The sequence below is a fragment of the Trachemys scripta genome, chromosome 9 (genome assembly GCF_013100865.1).
Source record: "Trachemys scripta elegans isolate TJP31775 chromosome 9, CAS_Tse_1.0, whole genome shotgun sequence".
NCBI lineage: Eukaryota > Metazoa > Chordata > Testudines > Emydidae > Trachemys > Trachemys scripta.
Genome location: NC_048306.1, coordinates 53,761,897 through 53,777,102, shown reverse-complemented (window position 1 = coordinate 53,777,102; position 15,206 = coordinate 53,761,897). Strand labels below are relative to the sequence as shown.

Below are 15,206 nucleotides of genomic sequence, written 5' to 3'. Positions count from 1 at the left end.
GCTAGTGGACCATAGTTTAAAGCAGGGGTGGGCAAAGGGTGGTTTATACTCAGAGGCTGATTCCCAAAGCTGCCCAGGGGACCTAGATGCCCTTGAGGGGTTTGAGATACTCTGCCAGAGTGCCCAGTCCTGAAATCCTCTCTCAGGCAAAAATCCCACTGACTTAATGGGGCCATTTATCCTGTGGCATGGATCTGATCCTGTTCTAGGCTCAGCTCAACAGGGAGCCTGGGGGATTTCTCTTGCACTGATCTCTCAGGCGCTGCTGAGAGCTCACACCCAACGCATTGCTGACATCACAGAGAGGGGCTCCGGGACAGCTCTGGTAAATGCCTTGCACTCTGAATACAAAGTACGGAAAAGTCTCATTAAAAATCAGCCATAAAAATACTGCTCCTGCCCACCGTGTGCAACTGCCCCAGGAACGGCCTAGCAGAAAACAAAGGCACCCTTTTAGTATGCTAACAGGGCTTTTGGGACATGCTCTGGGTAGCTGCTAAGCCCTGCATCCCTGTGGTACAGTCTTGCAAGATCATGTGTGCACGCGTGTGCGCACGCATGTGTGTGTGTGCATTGCCTTGGAGAACACTTTGCAAATCTCCATCACTTGCTTGAGCACAATGGGGTGCAGCTCTGATGAGTGCAGGATTTCGTGGTGCCCCCAGGGCCAGATGCTGGCAGCCTCATGCAGGGGGAGTAGGCCTTTACCCCGCAAACAGACCCAGTAGGACTGCCAGAGAAATGAGGCACTCCTACTCAACAGCAACTAGTGCTGATGGCAGGATCAGGCCCCAAGCCACCCATGGCTTTATCAGATGAGCCCAAGCACCATCAGCAAAAGCCGAACCGCTACCTGGTCTCAGGCAGACCTGGGGCTTGCCCTGTGTGGGCAGCCCCATGCCTGGCAATGTGGAAGCACGGAAAGAGGAGCTGGCCGGGTGAGGATAGGTTTGGGGATTTCCTGGCGTTCCAGGTGCTGTCTAGATGGCTTCTGGAGTCCAATGGCCTTTTACTGCCAACCTACACTGCTTCCGAGTCAAAGGGCTGCTGGCCAGTTGGCTCTGGTCTGCACAACAGCCAGAATCCCAGATAACGGGACTCATGGCTGTGGCACTGAGCGGGCCTGTGTCCTGCACAGCGGCATGCCACCATCCCAGCCCCGCCCTGCCAGACGGCATGGGCTTTTTTCCCCTCCTCGCCTACAGGCCAGGTAGGGGGTAGCTTGGAAACCCACCTGCTGGCAATACAGCTGAGCTAGGAGCACTTTGTCCCCCTTTGGCCCGGTCCATAATGACCAGGCAAAACAGGATCACGTATCTGAAGAGATGGGTTGGGCTGGGACTGAGCATAGAAATATCCAAGGGAGGGGAGGAAGTCTCCTAAGTGGAGGGGGGGGGGGGACGGATGATGCCATCTACCCATTTCTTACCTTGTTCCACATTCTCTACAGTCCCATACTGAGCTAAAAGTCCATCTAGCACCTGAAAGAGAAAGCATCAAGCAATGCAGGGTGAGTCAGCCTGGAAAGGCTCCCAGGGTTAAAGACCTAGCGATAGGGACCCTCCCCTGTGCGTCTGGCTGACATGGGGAGCAGGGCAGAGTTCCGGCTCTACCTACACAAGACAAGTATCAGAGGGGTAGCTGTGTTAGTCTGTATCCACAGAAACAGTAGTTCTCAGATTTTTGTACTGCTGACCCCTTTCACACAGCAAGCCTCTGAGTGCGACCGCCCCTTATACATTAAAAACACTTTTTATATATTTAACACCACTATAAATGCTGGATGCAAAGTGGGGTTTGGGGCGGAGGCTGACAGCTTGCGACCCACCATGTAATAACCTTGCAACCCCCGAGGGATCCTGACCCCGAGTTTAAGAACCCCAGCACAAAAACAACGAGAAGTCCAGTGGCACCTTAAAGACTAACAGATCTATTTGGGTATAAGCTTTCGTGGGAAAAAAACCCCACTTCTTCAGATGTATCTTATGCCCAAATAAATCTATTAGTCTTTAAGGTGCCACCGGACTCCTCGTTGTTATTACACAAGACAAGTGACTGGTTGCTGACTGTCTCTCCTCAGCCCTTGTCGCCTGAGGTTCAACACGCCCGGTTGCTGGGCTGGACGGACCAAACCACTTTCCGATTCCCGGCAGAGCGCGCCCTCAGGCACGTTCTTGGAGGGAGCACTGACAATGGCTGGGCCTCGCCTTCTGAGTGGGGAAAGATGTCCTTTTCCTAGCATAAACATACACTGAAGCCCAAATGAACCTGCAGCTGAGTCTCTTGAGCACCACTGTCCCTATGGCAGCTATTGCTGGCATCAGAATTGGACTCGGCTGCCTCCAGACCTTCTGGGTCACCCCAGCGAACGTCGCCACGGCAGGAACAGAGAGGAAACGCCACCTCCGAAGAAACCCTGGAAGATGCTGGAGGTACTTCCCCAAAGCCCATCACGTCAGCTCTATGCTGGGTCTGGCTTTGGCCAGCTGATGGCAAGGAACCCAGGGCGCTCCCCAACATGAGCCACTCCCCAGCCTGGCACCTGGTGCCAGGCAGAAGCAGCAGGTGAATTATTTTCACAAGGCAGCTCCTCTCCCGGGACTGCGATGCTGTAGCCACTTTGAGGAGATGGGACATCTTGAGCTATAGCCAAGCCACACCCACACCGTGCGCCTCAGGCTAGGAAACACAATGTCACCGGAACAGCCTTCTGCAAAGGCTGCTTTCTGCTTCCCTCCTCAAGCCACCGGGAAGATACCACAGGACAAAGCTCAGACTGCGCTTGCAGCTCCTGCCCAGCCTGCAACGTGTATTCAGATGCAATGACAGGGGGACTTTGTAGGAAGCGGGAATCTACTTACCTCCCACTGTAGGTGAGGGGGGATGTTCCGGATCTGAATCTTCCTGCTCCTGTAAAGAAACCAGCACAGATTAGCCCAAACACCACTCCAGCTCCTGGGGGCCAATCCCCATCACTAACTCTCCAGCCAGGATGTACCCTGTGAGATGCGCCACCCCATGATTCCCCTCACTTACTCACTAGTCTCACAATTAACATGGAGGAAAAAATCCCAACCCTGCCCCTCCCCCGCTGCGAAGCAGTAACCCCTGTCTGCTAAAGGAACAGGTATGATGCCATTTTACAGAGCACGAAGCAAACCCAGTGGCAGGGTAAAACGCTGCCTGGGTGTCCTTAGGAGTACAAAAAGAGCTTCAGTGCTCCCAGACAGTTCTCTGAGGTCTGGTCTATACTACCCGCCTGAATCTGCGGGTAGAAATCGACCTCTCGGGGATCGATTTATCGCGTCCCGTTGGGACGCGACAATCGATCCCCAAATCGGCGCTCTAACTCCACCAGCGGAGGTGGTAGTAAGCGCCGCCGACAAAAAGCGGCAGAAGTCGATTTTGCCGCCGTCCTCACAACGGGGTAAGTCGGCTGCAATATGTCGAATTCAGCTACGCTATTCACGTAGCTGAATTTGCGTATCTTAAATCGACTCCCCGCTGTAGTGTAGATGTACCCTGAGAGCAGGAGTCTTGTCTGTTTCAATCTCCTGTGTTCTCCCGAAACCCAGGAAAGCGGATGGAAGGCTGGCACATGTGCGTATTTGCAATTACACACGCACCCGTGCTCCAGGGTTTGGTGAGCAGGTCGCTCCCAGGAGGAGTCGAAATTTTACCAACAATTTGTCCCTTCCTTTGGAGCCACATGCAAGTCTTTTGCATTGGAACCAACAACGTGGGGCACAGCAAAGGGGAGCAGGCCCAGGAGGCAGTCAGAATGCTGGGCCAGGAAAACCATGGCAGCATTTCCTTAGATACAACTGCAGTGAGAGCAAATTCTGCCAAGACAAAGCCCACAGTGCTGCAGCTGCACCTAGGGCCAAGGAGGCAGAGGCCTCTACCACTGGAGCCACTGGCAGGCGTGATATGGGAACAACACACAGTTAGAGGAGACAGGCTGCAGCTGAAGGAAAGGGGACTGGCTAATTTAATGCCAGCCAGCACAGGGCAGTCACCAGGCACTTAGCAGAGGGCGTGCCTACACTGGACGTGGAGGTAGAATTTCCAGCTCAGACAGACATACCCACGTTACTGCTGATCCAGCAGTGCGGATGGCCGGAGGGGCTGGCTGCCCCCCATACACAGAGTTTCACACAGGATCATGCTCTCGGGGCGACCAAGCCATGCTACTGCTACAGCGGGGACATCTGACTGAACTGGGAATTATGACGCCAGCTCCCATGAAGCTGTACCCAGAGAGATGGGGTGGGGAAAGCAAACCTTGTCCAGACTCTCAGAATGCTATGGGCATTAGCAATCCCACTGTGAGACCCCGGCGGAGACCAGGCGCGGGAGTATTTACTGCAATGTGGCTAGGCGAGGTCATATCCTGGTGGGCAGGGAGTACAGCGTTGACCTCTTGGTAAAACCTACCAGCACCTTGCCTTCACTAGGGTTTTACAGCGGGACAGCTCATGCACATTGGTTATCCTGCTGTAAACCCCCCTCCACCGACAGCGAAGATATAGCTGGAGACAACGCCACGGCAGTGCCTCGGGCGGAACTCTCACAAGACGGAGATTTTCCACTGAGGGGACCTGACCTCTGCACGGCCTGCTGGCGGAACCGCGATTGGATCGGAGCTGAGCCAGTTTCAAAGAACACTGCAGGGTTCGCCTCTGTGCAACAACCAAACCAGGGAAGGACGACCCCGCCAGACCCCCCAGGCAGGACAAGTTGCTGCACTGCAACAGGCACAGAGCAGTGTCCACTGAAGTCCACTGTAGACAGTACTGCAAATCTGACTTCCTAGACACACCATTCATATACTATGGCGATGGCAGAGGGCAGTTAGGAAACCACAAGATGTCAGACCTAGCCACACATTTCAGGGTGTCTCCTCCAGCACCTCTCCCTTGGCTTTCTGTCCTGGGTGAGAGCCCCACTGTCATCAAAGTTCAGATTCCAGCCATGAAAAGCCAGTGCTGATGACAGACATGCAGTGACATCATCATTACTAATCAGCCCTCCTGAACAAGCTCATTGGGTGCATCACAACGTTAGGACAACACGCTGCCTGGAAATGTCATGGGAGAGAAGCCGGGATGACACAGGGGCCTGGGATCACTCAGGCGCGTTGCGGGAGGGAATGAAAAGCAGATGATCTCAGTCGGTGGGGGTAGATAAAGTGTATCTGCTGTGCCCTGGACACTGATGAGGTGTTTGCTACAGCTTGACTGCGCCCAGCCCTGCACGGGTGCGCCGGGGGTGAACAGAGCCTTCCTCTCCCTTGCACATCAGTGCGGAGGCTGAGCAGAGGGCATGCAGCCATGGCCCATCCCCACTACTCCATCCGTTCCTGCAATTCTGTGAGGTCTGGGGGGCCCTAAGCCGCCTGTGCTAGGCACAACGGGCCAGATTTACAAAGGGATTTCAGTGTCTAATGGGATTTACATAAGCGCCTAAGCAGGTTAGGTGCCTAATTCCCTCTGTCAATCTGGCGCAGTGCCCCAGAAGTGCCCACTTTAGGCACAGTGCCATCACACCACTGGCCACCAGGAAGCCCTCACCAGGTACTCATCTCTCCTGCTCTGAAAGGGGATCTAACATCACCGCAGCTTCTGAAAGCACCTCCAGTCTCTGCAGCAAGGCTGCTGGTTCCTGCTGCTAGTTGTGTTCTCCGGTGACTCCGAACCAACATCGCCTACACCTCCTCCAGCATTAGGGCAACTCCTCTGTCCTCAGCAGTGGGGGGCAACAATGGTTTGATCAGAGCACGGAGAGCGCAGCACACTAAGGAAACACGGCCTGGCTTTGCCAGTGCCCCGCCACCCCAGAGCACACAACGGGGAGCTGACAAACTGCCTTGGAAATGATTCAAACGCCCCTGCCAGCCGAGCCAGTGGAAATTCACAGCTCCTGCAGGTTAGTGGGGGGTGAGAGGAACATTTTCTGTTCTCCCCTCAACTATTTTCCCAACCCCCAAAGCAGTGCTCAGAGGTGGGAAACCAATTGTGCTGCAAGGAACACCGGCTGCCTTGTACACCTCCCTTGGCTGGGGGACGCACGCCTGGGGCTGGGAGAGGGGCATTTATCCATTGCTCCCCTTCCACCAAGGCACAAGGATGACCAAGAGATGCACTACTAAGCAGAGGTGCCACATATGATCAGACCCGTTCTGCTGCAGAAACAAATACCAGGCACGGAAAAGACACAGCCTTGGGAGGTGGTGTAATAGAGTTTGGGAGAGGCACAGTACTTTTGAGCAGCAACACCACACAGACCTCACATCTGAGAGACGCAATTGGCATTGACTGCCCCACATCTGCTCCTGGGGGGTATCGCAGATCAGGGACCTGCATCTGCATTTCCCCTCAGAGGTCCAGCAAGGGCCCCCAATCTCTGGCTTCCAGCTCCCTACCCATTGCCTTTCCTGGGTGGAGTCCAGCACCTCTCCCTTCTGACTAGGGTATTCCCAGGCTGCACAGTTGCCTGCCTTCACTGTGTTATCCCCAGCACAGACAGCCCTGCTTGATTTCTCCTCAGAGACTGGTAACAATGATTGCTCCAGATATGTTACCACCCAGCTCTTTCTAAGCCAGCCCACTCTATTCTTCAGGTAAAATGCCTTACAGAGAAAAGAATCAAAAACAATACAACAACCTGCACCCCTTCTAACAGCTCACCAGGCATCAGTCCCTCTCCCATCCCCCCGGGGACATCTTTGTGGTCACTAGTTCATCAGAGCTTCAGCTCAGAACAAGGAACCAGTCTTACGAGTTCATTAGCATCACCCTCCCTACTCCAGAAGGTATGTCAGATTCAGTCTGGCAAGTCCTGTGTTCACATCCTCTGCCCTTAAAACCAAGGTCCCAGGATCCCTTCCATTTGCTACCTGGTGCTTTTGGGATTTCTCCTCCCATCTCAAGCCCTAGAACAGTTCCGCTCACTCCTGCAGCCAGCGCAGTCAGAGAGGAGCAGCTAACAGTTCCAACCTGCCAAGGATTCCCCACCAAGCACATTTCCTTGAGGCCGGGGCTAGTGGTGCTTCTGGATTGGCCCTGGTACTGCTGGTCAGTGTCTCCCGGACCACACCGGCAATGCAGAGAAGAGCAGAGAACAGGCTGATTTGTCTAGAAATCCTTGGTTCTGGGGAATCCGTTCGTTCACGCTGACAGAACTGTCCAGCGAAGCGGCTGGAGCACAGTGCTCCATAGACTGAACTTCATTTGCCCTTTGGCCTTCACAGGCACAATTCCTGGTCTTGTCGGGACTCCACTCACTTTGACTTACTAATTTCTCGACATGCTGTCACAATGCGAGATGAGCCGCATTAGCACCCAAAGGGAGGGCAGGGTACTGGTGATTTTTATATGTTTATATCGCAGCCAAACCTGACTGGAATTTCATGGGACAAGGAGAAGACACTTCCCCGGCCCCAGGGCTCTGTTTCTGCTAAATTTCAGAGGCCTGCTGCAAAGGAAACCTCTCATTTCTAAAGTCAAGAAAAAAACAAAGAGAGAAAAGTCCCTTTTCCCCTGCCATGGGCTGGCTCCTGAGGTCCTTCCTCAGGAGGAATGTTCATCAACTGTGGTCGCTCCCAAGGATTAGTGGATGTCCGCATAATGGCATGGAGTCCCCTCCCGGCACTGCGACCAAGGTCTAGGGCTTGGGGAAGGGACTCACTTGCTCCCCCTTCCTTGCAGGAGTATGCCATGCCCCTCCCCCCTCCCACTAAGGAGAACAGAGCTGCTGCTGAGAAGGTGTCAGTGTAGCCATCACTTGTGTCACCTGAACAGCCAGTCCCTCGGTCCTGAACCAGGTGTTTCCATGGCTCCCATCAGTGGAGGCCACTGAGTGGAGCATCCACTGCCTGAGGACCCTTGTAAAGCCCAGCCATTCTCCCACCTGACAGTCCTAGTGGCGTCACGGCCTGTCTCCGATAACCTGCCCCGCTCTGCCAATAGATATCATACAGCTGGAGCGCTCCAGAGTGCCGAGCGACATACCCTGGGTGCAGCACAACAGCCGGGGCACAGAGGCCTTCTTCCCCCACAGTCACAAAGACCAGAAACATCAGCGCTCCCAGTACCTCAGCCAGCAGACAATGACCACAAGAAAAGACCCTCACCCCAAGTCATGCCTGGGAACGTGCCGCCTCCTCAAACAGATGGCATCTGCAGTGTGCCTGGAAGGTCACCAAATCTGGGGTATTTTGGACCAAGTTCCAGAGCCCTAACACCCTACCAACTGTCCCCTCCCTTGGATAACGAGGGAGAACCAGCTGTGGCAGTGTGGCATGGGGCAGACGTGATCCCTCAGGCAGGCCAGTCCCAGGCCACATAGGGTTCTATGGGTCAGAACCAGGATGTTAATAACATCCCTGGGTCCGTTAACCTTGGAGAGCAGAGCATCCAACCAGACCTTGCCCTGGCAGAGAGATGCTCCAATCTCAAAGCGCAGGAGGCAACAGCTGCTGACCCAGGGCTAACTTCCACCTGCCTCACCTCCAATGCCAACCCAAAAGCCAGGTCCCAGGTGTGACCAGCTGCATGAGCTGACCCAGTGGGTACTTGGGATAGGCCGGGAGATTTGGACCTGGCTCAGAAAACTCATCCTGGGCATGCAGAAGGAAGTAACTGAGAACAATCGATCTCTGGGTGTCTGTTGCCACTGCCACGGGATGCAGAGGGAGCAGCACAGTGGGGCGAGTGGCAAACGGCCACCAGGGACCATCATGCTCAGTGGCACACTCATCAGACCCCATTTTGGAGGGGGAAGCCTCCTACCCCAGAGATCGGATGCAGTTACCCTGCTTTAGTCCCTGCAGGTAACCAAAGCAGGCCCAGCATCAGCTGCCCGGTTTGGGGCACACATACCCAAGCAGCTAGTCACCATGAGCGCAGTTCACATCAGTGCAAGGAAGGAGCCCTTGGTGGCTCAGCATGGGCTGAAACGGCCCTCTCTGGACCTTGGGCCCTTCACTCGTCGTGCCACTGGAATGACTCTCTCTAACTTGGCCTGTCCCCCTACTATCTGCTTTGAACAGAGCACATGCCCACCACCACCTGCCTCAGAAACCCTCTGCCCGTCCTCTGCCACACCCCTTGCCTCCACTACCGCCGCTCCCTCTCGGTGGCTTCCCCTTGGGTCCATGTGCCAGGTCCAGGCCAGTCAGAGTGCTGCCCTCCCCCGTCCTTGCTGTCTAGAGTGATGCAGTCATGTCTCCTCAGCCCTCCTCCTGGAGCCCTCTCCTCTCTGCTCGCAGTGCCTGAGACTCTTCCACAGATGGCCCAGTGGCTGCTGTTGCTCCATGGAATTGTCTGCCTAACGCTCTCCATTCCACTAAGCTCAAACCCCACCTTCCACGCTGCCTGCAACCAGCAAACAGCCAGCTGCTTCCCACAACAGCATGGCCCTTCCTTGTGGGCTGCCCCACCCAGGCCCATCCTTTCTGACTGGACTGCCATCATTCTAGCTGTCGCGTTCACAGCACATTTCACACTGAAATGGAATCGTCTTCTGGAGAGCCAGGAGCCTCAGCAGCGAAGGCCAAGACAAGGCTTCAAAGATCAGGATGATTTCCATTTCTCCACCCACCAAATTCTTGGAAAAGCTGCTTGCACCCTTCTACTTTTGCACGTGAGCTGTGAGCTGAGGAGAATATCAGACGGCCTTTGGGAGGAATCAGAGGTGGCTCCGGAGAGACAACGCTTAGAAAACAAAACTGCTCGCTCTGGAAAAAGTCGCCCAACTTTTTCAGTCACTTCGTCGCTGGGAAGAAGCTTGGCCTACAAACTTCCCATCAGTTTCCTTCAGGAGCCTTTTGCTAGACTGAGAGTACAAGGCGAGTTCTGAAAGCCATGGCCCTTATTCCGAGAGCTATTCACTTCCAAAACCAGCCCGCGTGAATTCTCGGTCTAAAGTTCACCGAAGGCGGACAATTTACCAAAGGCCTGACAGGCTTCCCTCATATAGATATGTTCCCCATAAAGACTCAGCATGCTCTGCCAAGCTGGAAGGCCCACAAGGACTCCTGCAGAGATTATATCACCTGCAAAACTGCTGCCACAGAGATTACAGGCTGTGTCTGAACTCCTGCTCCTTTCATGAAGAGCTAAACTCTGTCACGCTTACTCACGGCCAGCAGCCTCTTAATTTCCATGTGGCTCGGTCTACTCACAAAGTAAGGCACTGCTCAGAGTGAATAAGAGTGGCAGAGGGTAGCTCATAGCTACAGTTGTCTCCAAGTTTCTTCCCAAGCCCAACCTGAAAACGCACAGCTGGAAGATACAGGAATCTCCATCAACTTCCCGCAAACTGGAGGCAGAGGTCTGACTGCCCCCATTACGCACACCTGGTAGTGTCTTATACTCTCTTTGGTGGGACCACTCACCGAGTAATGTGCTACTCATTATGCAGCTTCCAATTGACAAACAACTTTGCCAATGGCATGGCGAACCTGTCAAAACATCATAAAATGACAGACTTGAATAGGTCAGAAAAGTTGCCCCAGTGCAAGTTCGAGACTTGTCTATGCCTGCGAGCATGCATGTGCGTGTGAGAGAATGAACTTTCAAGCTCTGCCCAATTCACCAGCCTAGCTCAATTTTTTCCCTCGTCATACTCAGGAAGGTTTATTTTTCTCAAGGAAACTCTATTTGAACTTCCCATACAGGCTAAGCAAAGGATGCATAGCACAGCAGATGCTGGTCTGATTCGGCAGCAGAGGAGAGCTGTATTAAAGCCCTGTTGAAGTTTGCTTCCATAAAGTTTCTATCAAAAATTCTCTCAGAACAACTGAGGATTCATTCCTATAACTCCTTTAAAGAACAACAATCTCTGATCCAAAACCTCCTGCAAGTAAAACACTCCAAGTCCAAACAAAAACACTTGCACCGTAGAAAGTTGTGATTAGTATAAAAACAGACACCATAGAAAATGGTTAGTCGGGGCAGCCCTCTCCAGTTGGTACAGCACTAAAGTTAAGCAGCTGGAAATTAAACCTTTCTGCTTCTGCCAGTCTGAGGCTTGGTCTATGTTTAAAAACTAGACCAATGTAACTATATCACTCGGGGCTGTGAAAAATTTCACACCCTGAGAACCGTATTAGGTCAACCTAACCTCTAGCGTAGATGCAGTTAGGAGAGAGAGATTAAATACAGTTGACAGAAAAACCCCTTCCATCACGGTAGGAAGTGTCAACACAGTAGCTGGGCCACTGTAGCGGTGGCAGTGTAGCTGCGCTGAGCTAAAAGACAGGCAGAGTCTTGGCAAATTCAAACCGTCGTATCAGTCAGGAAACAGGCTGGGGGACAGGGCATAGGTGACGTGTAAGGGGGGCATGCAGGGCCAAGGCTTCCCCCCCTCCCCGATTTCTGCTTGGCCTGCCGTGGGGGAAGGGAGAGGGGCTTTGTCCTTCTCCCGCTGCACCTGCCCCCCTGCATGCTCGTCCCCTGTCCCTGGCAGCTGGGCCCAGGCAGGGAGCAGAAGTGGCAGGACCAGCCACGTCTCATGCCAGCCACCCTGGGTTGCTACTCTGTGCAGTGTGATGGCTGCCTGTGAGAGCCCAGTTGAGGAGGTGGCGATGTCAGCAGGCCACCCCGCCCCCCCAGTCCTGGGGACCAGGGCTGAGTGAGTCGGAGTCCCCTCTTCCTCCCGGCACGTTTCCAGCTCACTTGGCTCCTGTCCCCGGCAACCGGCCCCTGCTGGGGGCGGCAGGCTGGCTACCGCTGCCTCCTCAGCCGGGCTCTCTGAGGCAGCTGCTGTGCTGCACAGACCAGCCACCCCAGTGGTCAGTTCCAGTCCTGTGAGAAGTGGCTCCCTCCTGCTCCCTGCCCAGGCGCCAGGGAGAGCTGTGCTGGGGCGGAGGCACAGTGGGAGAAGGACAGAGCCTCCTCCCCCCACCCCAGGTAACGTGGGGCGGGGAGAGCATGGCAGTCCTGGGCTGGGTGCAGGTGTCACGGGGCAGAGGAGACACATGGGGCAGTCACGTGTCTTCCCCTTTGATTGGACCCCTCCAGTATTGGAGGCACGAGTCATCTATGTGACATGCATGCAACTGGGAAAGACAGCAATGTGCTAGGGAAATGGAAAGCACTGGAGAGAAAAATGCAGGGGCTTCCCTGGAACAGAAATCCACAATCACCTGATCCCAGGGAACAAACAGAGTAATAAAAAGAGAAAAAGACTGAAGGACAAATGCCACAGCTAACTCCAGAGACAGAGGGGTACACCTGGGGCCTAGGTCTGCTCTTGCCCACTGATTTCAATGGGAGGCAGAGACAGGTAAAGTGAGAGCAGAACCTGCCTCTGAAAGTCAACACAAAAGAGGCATGGAAGCCAGATGAGAATGAGGAAGGACTGCTGAAATAACTGGGGAGACTAACACGGAATATACAGAAGAGAGGAGAGAAAGACAAGGGGAGAGGAATAAATGAGAGGGGCAGAGAGCAAAAAGTGGGGATTGGTCCTGCCCCACTAAGGTCAATGGGAGCTGTACTTCTGGCTGGATTGAGAGCAAGACAAGGGAAAAAGGACCGCAGAATGGGAAAAAGCCTAAAGCAACCCGGCCCAGGCAGCCAGCACAGTGTGCGAAAGGCCTATTTACACACAGTGACTGATTGGTTATAAATGCCAGCAATATTACCTCTTTCTAGGGAAGGTTTCTAGAGACAAGAAGAACCCAGGTGTGTGAGATCCAGCAGTTTGTGTGTCCATCACCAGCATCCTGACATCTCCCCATTTGGCCACAAGAGGGCGCATGCTACACATCATCAGTGCAGGAGAGTGCGGACTGTCGGCAAACCTCTATGGTGCATGTGTATTTTCCCTGGAGCAGAGTTTGGGTGTGCTGGGTGCACACACTTCTTGGGTGGCAGCAGACACTTTGGTCCCAGGTGAAGACACTAGGGACACTTGGGAATCTGGTACAAGCACCACCTTGTCACATATCACTCCTGGCACTTCAATATGCTTTTGATACGGTCTTCCGCAGTATTCTTGCCAGCAAGTTAAACAAGTATGGGCTGGATGAATGGACTATAAGGTGGATAGAAAGCTGGCTAGATCGTCAGGCTCAATGGGTAGTGATCAATGGCTCCATGTCTAGTAGGCAGTCGGAATCAAGCGGAGTGCCCCAAGGGTCGGTCCTGGGGCTGGTTTTGTTCAATATCTTCATTAATGATCTGGAGGATGGTGTGGACTGCACCCTCAGCAAGTTTGCAGATGACACTAAACTGGGAGGAGTAATAGATATGCTGGAGGGTAGGGATAGCATACAGAGGGATCTAGACAAATTAGAGGATTGGGCCAAAAAAATCTGATGAGGTTCAACAAGGACAAGTGCAGAGTCCTGCACTTAGGACGGAAGAATCCCATGCACTGCTACAGACTAGGGACTGAATGGCTAGGCAGCAGTTCTGCAGAAAAGGACCTAGGGGTTACAGTGGACGAGAAGCTGGATATGAGTCAACAGTGTGCCCTTGTTGCCAAGAAGGCTAACGGCATTTTGGACTGTATAAGTAGGAGCATTGCCAGCAGATCAAGGGACATAATCATTCCCCTCTATTCGACATTGGTGAGGCCTCATCTGGAGTACTGTGTCCAGTTTTGGGCCCCACACTACAAGGAGGATGTGGAAAAATTGGAAAGAGTCCAGCGGAGGGCAACAAAAATTATTAGGGGGCTGGAGCACACGACTTACGAGGAGAGGCTGAGGGAATTGGGATTGTTTAGTCTGCAGAAGAGAAGAATGAGGGGGGATTTCATAGCTGCTTTCAACTACCTGAAAAGGGGTTCCAAAGAGGATGGATCTAGACTGTTCTCAGTGGTAGTAGATGACAGAACAAGGAGTAATGGTCTCAAGTTGCAGTGGGGGAGGTTTAGGTTGGATATTAGGAAAAACTTTTTCACTAGTGATGGAATCTCCTTCCTTAGAGGTTTTTAAGGTCAGGCTTGACAAAGCCCTGGCTGGGATGGTTTAGTTGGGGATTGGTCCTGCTTTGAGCAGGGGGTTGGATAGATGACCTCCTGAGGTCCCTTCCAACCCTGATATTCTATGATTTTATGATTCTAATACCGCTATGGAGGATCTCAGAGCTGCTTCTTTGATTTCAGCAGGAGATGCAGGCCGGGAAATCAGCGAGGACGACACTTGTCTCATTTTAAACCAACTGCAATTTGCACATTTTAGCAGCCGAATATCAAACTCCTCATTCACAACCACAGGCTCCTCCCCACAGGGTGTATTCATGGCCCCTCACTATAGGGGTGCTGCCCTCCTGAAACATTTTCCGGCATCACCCAGCACTCCATGCAGCCAGCTGTGGTGCAAGCCAGCAGAGCGGTGTCTCCCCAGCGCAGCTGCCTCCAGAGGCTGGGTGGGGTGGGTATGAACTCTAACACTTAGGGCAAGTCTACACATAAAACACTGCACTGGCGCAGCTATGCTGCTGTATGTAGTGCTTTAACAGAGATGCTTTAAGCTGACCAGAGAGAGCTCTCCCATCAGTGTGGTTAATCCACCTCTGCGAGAGGCAATAGCTACGTCAACAGGAGAAGCTCTCTTGTCGACATAGTGCTGTCTACGCGGTGGTACGGTCGGTGTAACTGTCCCTAAGGGTGTGGATTTTTCACACCCTTGCGTGATGAAGTTACACCGATCTAGTCCAGACCTCACTCAGCTCTTGGCAGGAATCCACAGGCTAAACACCACCTTTCCCTTTACTAATCACAAGTGTATTTTACCTGTAAAAGATAGGCCAGAATCAGCACAAGAAAGTGTGTAACAGGCCCTTGTCCCGGCACCAGGATCGTGCAATGTGTCAGAGCCATTTGGCCAGACTTTCCTAAGTTGCAAACCAGGCCTGATAAAGAAATTCTACTGAAAGCAGAAGTTGGAGACGTTAGCAATGGCTTTTGGATTTATGCTCATGCCCACTGGGAAACATCACTTTACTAATCTCAACTCAAAGCTCATGGCCATGGCCATCTGCACCCAGGACAGCAAGAGACGCTTCTGCATGGACATCCTGGTGAAAAAAGACTGATTGGAAGCACAGGTGAGCTACGCCCTGGAAACAAAGCTCCTGAATGGACCATCTTCTCCTAGTCCTAGTTCAGCGTCGGTCTGCACTGCCTGGGATTTCACACTCAGCTGGGGCTGAAAGTAGAAACTTGGGGTTTGGCAATTTAAAAACAAT

At 53.2% G+C, this 15,206-nt stretch overlaps 1 protein-coding gene across 2 annotated transcripts in view; it reads right to left on the bottom strand.

Moving 5' to 3' along the window:
* IGF2BP2 (insulin like growth factor 2 mRNA binding protein 2) overlaps positions 1-15,206 on the bottom strand; it is a 98,780-nt gene that overhangs the window by 41,329 nt on the left and 42,245 nt on the right. For both annotated transcript variants that reach the window (XM_034782429.1, XM_034782430.1), the window contains exons 3-4: positions 2,862-2,910; positions 1,430-1,481 (exon numbers count right to left, since the gene is read on the bottom strand). In XM_034782429.1, coding sequence (XP_034638320.1) covers positions 1,430-1,481; positions 2,862-2,910 — 101 coding nt within the window. The remainder of the gene's footprint in view (positions 1-1,429; positions 1,482-2,861; positions 2,911-15,206) is intronic.